The sequence below is a fragment of the Pinus tabuliformis genome, chromosome J, assembly GCF_031772625.1.
Source record: "Pinus tabuliformis cultivar Carrire ecotype Pingquan chromosome J, CPIR1, whole genome shotgun sequence".
NCBI lineage: Eukaryota > Viridiplantae > Streptophyta > Pinopsida > Pinales > Pinaceae > Pinus > Pinus tabuliformis.
In genome coordinates, this window is record NC_142295.1 from 256,748,230 (window position 1) to 256,754,229 (window position 6,000).

At 35.9% G+C, this 6,000-nt stretch overlaps 1 protein-coding gene across 1 annotated transcript; it reads right to left on the reverse strand.

The window, feature by feature from the left end:
* Nucleotides 1-685: 685 nt before the first annotated feature.
* On the reverse strand, nt 686-2,574 carry LOC149226743 (uncharacterized). Its single transcript, XM_089377585.1, has 2 exons — nt 1,591-2,574; nt 686-1,022 (listed from the first exon to the last, which is right to left on the reverse strand). Exons 1-2 carry the CDS (start codon nt 2,489-2,491, stop codon nt 913-915), a joined length of 1,011 nt encoding a protein of 336 aa, XP_089233711.1. The 5' UTR covers nt 2,492-2,574; the 3' UTR covers nt 686-912.
* Between the last annotated feature and the right edge of the window lie 3,426 nt (nt 2,575-6,000).

The window sequence follows — 6,000 nt, forward strand, 5'->3', positions numbered from 1 at the left end:
ATTTTTGGATTTTGCTGAATTGATACATCATCCTGAATGGGTTAAGGTGAAAATATATGTTCTTTACTTTCCTACACTAGGAAGCAGAGTGTCACTTACACATTGTCCATGATTAATGTCCTGCCATTCATGGTAGTTTTTATTCCTTGTGTTGTTCCCTCCAGCCTAGCTGTCTATACTGATCTATAAAAAGGCTCCAAAAACAGGATATATAATCTGGGAGGATGAGGACATCGTTGTGTGATCCTTGTAAAGGTTTTAAAGAAGTACATTTGGTTGCCATTTTTCAGAACCAAGGCTGCTGGATTTGATATACATCCTTTAACCCATTAAATCTATGCATCACAGAATCTTATTTTTGTATGGAAACTGAATTTTTCTTTTACCAAAAAAGGTTCAATTCGTTATAGGGAGTTGCCATGCAAATCAACGATATGCTTTCTTGCACATTAATTAGCTTGATGTTTGACCATCGAGTATATGACCCTCACCATGGTTATTATCTACTTCACTATCATAGTCCATCGAATCTGGGGAGCACAGAGCTCTTATGAAGTCAATAACAGATGATCATAGAAAAATGCATTGTTTAGGACTACAACTCACAAGAGAATTGATTAATTGAAGAGCATGCAACCAGGCCAGCATTACAGAGAATGTACATGAAATTCATGCAAATTAAAGATATGGTGTCATGTGCTTATACCATTTGTGATTCAATATTAGAGAAGTCAAACCCCATTAAAAATATGCAGACCTTGATGTATACACAAAGCTGACACATTTTATACTATATAACAATATTAACTCAAAAGTTGTAGTTTGGCAAACCAGATTCCCAAATGCATAAATCCCTCTTCTTTTGTTCACCCTCTGGTTCTATTCACCTTTCGAGCTTAGATGTCTAAAAATTCATCTTTGTTGTAAAATGGAGGAATAGAAAGAGATACAACTCATCTCTTTTAAGCATGTACCTTTTGTTTCTCGGCATTCCAATTTCACTTTAACGGTGTCACTTCCTTCTGCAGTTATAAGAAAAATATAGATCCAAGCTAATCAGAAACTACGTCAAAATAAGAGATGCACTCTATATATAATACAAGTGAGACCATTAAACTAAGTACATTGTACACGAGGCCTATTTACAGTGGATTAATTGTGTACACACTAGAAAGGCCAAAATGGACCCCCAACTGGACAGAATATGAGAATCAAAGAGTAAAAGAAGTTAACAAGGCATAGGATAGGCATGAATGTGTAGTGAGCAAGGAATTGAGAGACTGATCTGCCAAAGCCTTCTAGTACGGGGGTATTTCAATAGGAAACTACAATTACAAAGACAGTTCATTGAAGAAGTTAACTTTTGCCATTGGTGATATCTAAGTTGATGACAAGATGATACTTCAGAAAGTATTGATGCTAACCCGTGGAGCCAACAATGATACAAATATAAATTGAGATGGTCAAAATAGAACTACTGAAATGAATCCAACATAATCCACTCCATGCATTTTGCAACAGACAGAATTTTCATATAATGCATTCCTGCAAATCGAGAAGCAACACCACTAACAGGGGTAATAATCACACTTGACTGCACATCTACGAAGTCTGAACCATCTTCTGCAGGCTTCATGATAACATCACTATCTATCCAATCTTGTCCTGATGACTTCACCACAAGATCTTCGATGAATCTTAGCTTTTTTCCACATTCATTGAATTTCCTTCGACACACCTCTGGTGTTAAGGATAGTGCGCGCTGGAATGTATCAGCATTTAAATCAGCAGCAGACACATTTTTTGACTGGCTTTCGGATTTTCCAAATATGCTCTGGATGGCATCATAACTTTTCATCTTGATCCATATGTTCTTGACAATGCCAAATTTATCAGCGGAAGATAAGTAAACTTGCACAAATATGCGTTTCATTTTTATGTCAATCCATGGTTTAGAGTACACAAAATTATCCAAGTAGTCATGTTTAATCACGACTACATCCTCTTCTGTAAGCTCTTGTAATCCTGCAATTTGAAGTTGCCAGAATTTTGCCTGCATTTCCTGATTATGTATTGCTTCCCAAAATGTATTATACAGGCCATGGGTTTTTTTGACACCTTTCCTCAGATTTTCAAATGCCAGCTGCCTTGTTTCAGCCCGTCCTTCAATGTGCACAGTGAGAAATGATGCAATAAATTCTGCAGTCTGAGATCTAGCCTGTTCAATTGAAATATTTGCATCAAGGTCACCTCTTGATTTGTTGGGGATGCCGTGGCTAAATTGTGCATGGTTCATTTCGGGAATGATAATAACAGGTTTGACAGCATGTGTATTGAAATTCCCCATTTCAGGTTCTATTCTATATATTTCACCTGCAAGCTTTGCCATGGCAGCCACTTTGAGTTGGCCATCAAACCCACCAGCAAGGCTCAAAACTGGTTTTGGATACTGAGCCAAATTGTCAGAGTTAGTGTCAAAGAAAGAACCCATCTCAATGAAGCCCTCTGCTCGCTTCTTTGCAATACTTCTTGCACACCACGCACCAATACTACCAAAGACAGGAAAGACCAGATATATATTTATATGAGTTGGAAATCACAAAAAGCTTAGATACAACAGAAACGTACGTTGTCAATCAACATAAGCAAATATAAATTTTATTTTGCTGCCTCTATCTTCAATAATAGCTTCAAGTGATTTTAGACCTACAAAAGGAACACATTAAATATAAAGGAAATGACACACTGAAATTGCTACCATAATACAATTTGTCATAAAGAACTAGGGTGAAACAATCCAAGAGTTTCTCAGAGGAAAGCTTTGTGGGCCCTTTGGAATGTTTTGAAATACAGTGCCCATCGTCTGATCTCCTAATTATATTACTCTCCCTACTAATTTTCACTGTTAAGAAACTCCACCTTGCATAGTTTTTACTGTTGCAGGAAAGGTAATTCTCTCCGAAAGACTAATAATAAATGCCCAGGTGATGAAAACTCATAGGATGATAAATTGGAAAATAGTTGTATATAGTGTAAGATAAGCCTTTTGCATTTTGCTTTTATTTTAATCCACAATCATTTTGGATGAGTCAGATAGTTGTCTATTGTGAAACAATCCAAGAGTTGCTCAGAGGAAAGCTTTGTGGGCCTTTTAGAATGTTTTGAAATACAGGGCCCATAGTCTGGTCTCCTAATTATATTACTCTCCCTACTAATTTTCACTGTTAAGAAACTCCATCTTGCATAGTTTTTACTGTTGCAGGAAAGGTAATTCTCCATGAAAGACTAATAATAAATGCCCAGGTGATGAAAACTCGTAGGCTGATAAATTGGAAAATAGTTGTATATAGTGTAAGATAAGCCTTCTGCATTTTTCTTTCCTTTTCATCCACAATCTTTTTGGATGAGTTAGATAGCTGTATACAGTGTAAGATAAGCCTTTTACATTTTGCTTTTCTTTTCATCCACGGTCTTTTTGGATGAGATAGTTTTTCTTATTTCAGAGTCCAACTGTGCAAGCTATGCATGGGACTTGTGCGCTAATCTTGTATGTACTAACATTATGTCTACGCACTCTTATATATGCCAATATCTAATAATAGAGTGTACAGTTGCAATGGCGGCAAACATTTATGTCTCGAGCACAAGTCCTTGTTTTCTTGTTTCCATATTCACTGCTTTCCACATTTCAGCGATGAACACACATCAATTAGTATCAGAACTGGCCATTAGGATTTTTGGAGTCCTAGAATTCTTGTTTCTTTGGACTCTTTTCCCATCCAGAAATCTCCTTAAACTCCTATTTTTTGGGGATTGCTTTAAATCTTCATCCAGAGTTTCTTCAGAGAAAAGGAAAACCAAATGACTGATTTGCAATATGCTGACTCCTTCCTGAAGTTCTTTGATGAGTTGTTGGAAACGTTCTCTGCTATCACTCAATGTTGTCCATCCAAGTTTTATGAGTCTTACGTAGTAACATATTTTTATCATGAAGACACAGATTCCTCATATTTTCTGCCCCAATTCCATGCGATTATACAATTATTCTACAAGTGTTAATTCTTGGGTTGTTTCACCCTAGAAAGACAATTACATACTGAAATTGCTACAATAATGCAATTTTCCAAGAAGAACTAGGGTGAAACAACCCAAGAGTAGCTCAGAGGAAAGCTTTGGCTTTGTGGACCCTTTCTTTTGTAATGTTTTGAAATACAGTGCCCATTGTCTAATCTCCCAGTTATATTTATTATTACTCTCCCTACTAATTTCCACTGTTGAGAAACTCCACCGTTCATAGTTTTAACTGTTGCAGAAAAGGTAATTCTCCACAAAAGACTGATGATAAATGCCTAGATAATGAAAACTCATAGGCTGATATTTTGAAAAATAGTTGTCTATGGAGTAAAATAAGCCTTTTGCATTTTTCTTTTAACTCATACAGTTTTTTTGGATGAGTTAGTTTTTCAACTGTGAAAGCTATACATGGGACTTGTGATAACCTTGCATAATTTTATCTCTATGCACTCTTATATATGTGTATATCTAATAATAGAGTGTACAATTGTACTGGCGCCAAACATTTATGTCTCTTGTAAATGTCTCTTTGTTTTCTTGTTTGCATGTTCACTGTTTTCCACATTATCAGAGCCTCCGACGAGGGCTTTTGGAGTCCTAGAATTGTTGATTCTTTGGACTCTTTGCCCAACCAGAATTCAACTTAAACTCCCAATTTTTGGGGATTGCTTTAAATCCTCATCTGGAGTTTCTTCAGAGAACTGGAAAATCAATTGAGATATTTGTAATATGCTGACTCCTTCCTGAAGTTCCTTGGTGGGTTATTGAACACTTCCCTGCATGTCACTCAATGTTGTCCATCCACCTTTTGTGAATCTTAGGTAGTCACAGATTTTTATCATGAAGCCAGATTCCTCATATTTTCTGCCTCAATTCCATGCATTTCTACAATTGTACAAACCTTTTGATTTGGCCTAGCATTTTTTCATTCTCAATGACAATCATAGAAGAAGGCTTCCATTCCAAAGTCAACTTCTCCTCCTCAGCTTTTCCATAATGGGAAAGGCAATACTGGACATAAAAAGTCATATTCCCAAGGCAATGGGCAAAAGAAGTAGTGCATATATCATAAGAGGTATGATCACTGGACTAATTAGAGTTAAAAGTTGCAGGGTAAGAAGGCCAAAACTCTTTCAGAACAACAAGAAGTTGGTGAGGTTGACATATCCAACCCATTACTTGTAACATACCTAGTTCCCTCAATGACTTACAGAGGTTACAGGGTACGCAAAATTTTTCTTTTCCTTTTACTAGCTTGACAATAAGCTCTGATATCACTTTGTCACATACCCCTACTAAATTTATCCTAACCACACTTGCAAACACCTGATTTTCATCTCTCATACATTTTGTCAAACACTTTACATGTAAACCTTTCTTCAAATACTTTGTATACAATGAATTAAGTAGTTTTTTAAATAAGAAACACTGCTCTAATTCCACTTGCAACATACTAACTGAAACATACCACTCAATCATGCAACTTTTGAATTTTTTCTTTGAGGTATTTTATCAAACAGTTTATATGCAAATTGTAATAAAATATCTTTAACACATTTCTTCAAAAATTTTGGATGCTAATAGGCATATATCAGTGACAACAATACTACCATACAATAATACTATCCCCATCCACAAGAAAACATTTTCATCGGGGCATTTCATCAAACAGTTTGTATGCAATGAATCATTAAACCATTTAAGCATTTCTTCAAACACTTTGCATGCAAACTATTATAGCAATTTTTTTGCATGCAGATAGGCATCTATTGTTGAATTTCCATGACCTTGGGTCTAGGTTAGAGTCTTAAAATCACTGACGCTACCAAACCAAGAATCTCAACCATAAACTACTTTGCACAACGGAAATATAAAGCAATAAACCACACATGCACAGAACATCGACAACTTTTTAATTTTTCAACC

Excerpts from the sequence above, each read along its gene's own strand:
- LOC149226743 (XM_089377585.1), bottom strand. The coding sequence starts at position 2,491 with ATGGGTTCTTTCTTTGACACTAACTCTGACAATTTGGCTCAGTATCCA. Across the intron at positions 1,023-1,590 it reads CTTCGTAGATGTGCAGTCAA|AAGGAAGTGACACCGTTAAA; the intron begins GTGTGATTATTA and ends TTATAACTGCAG.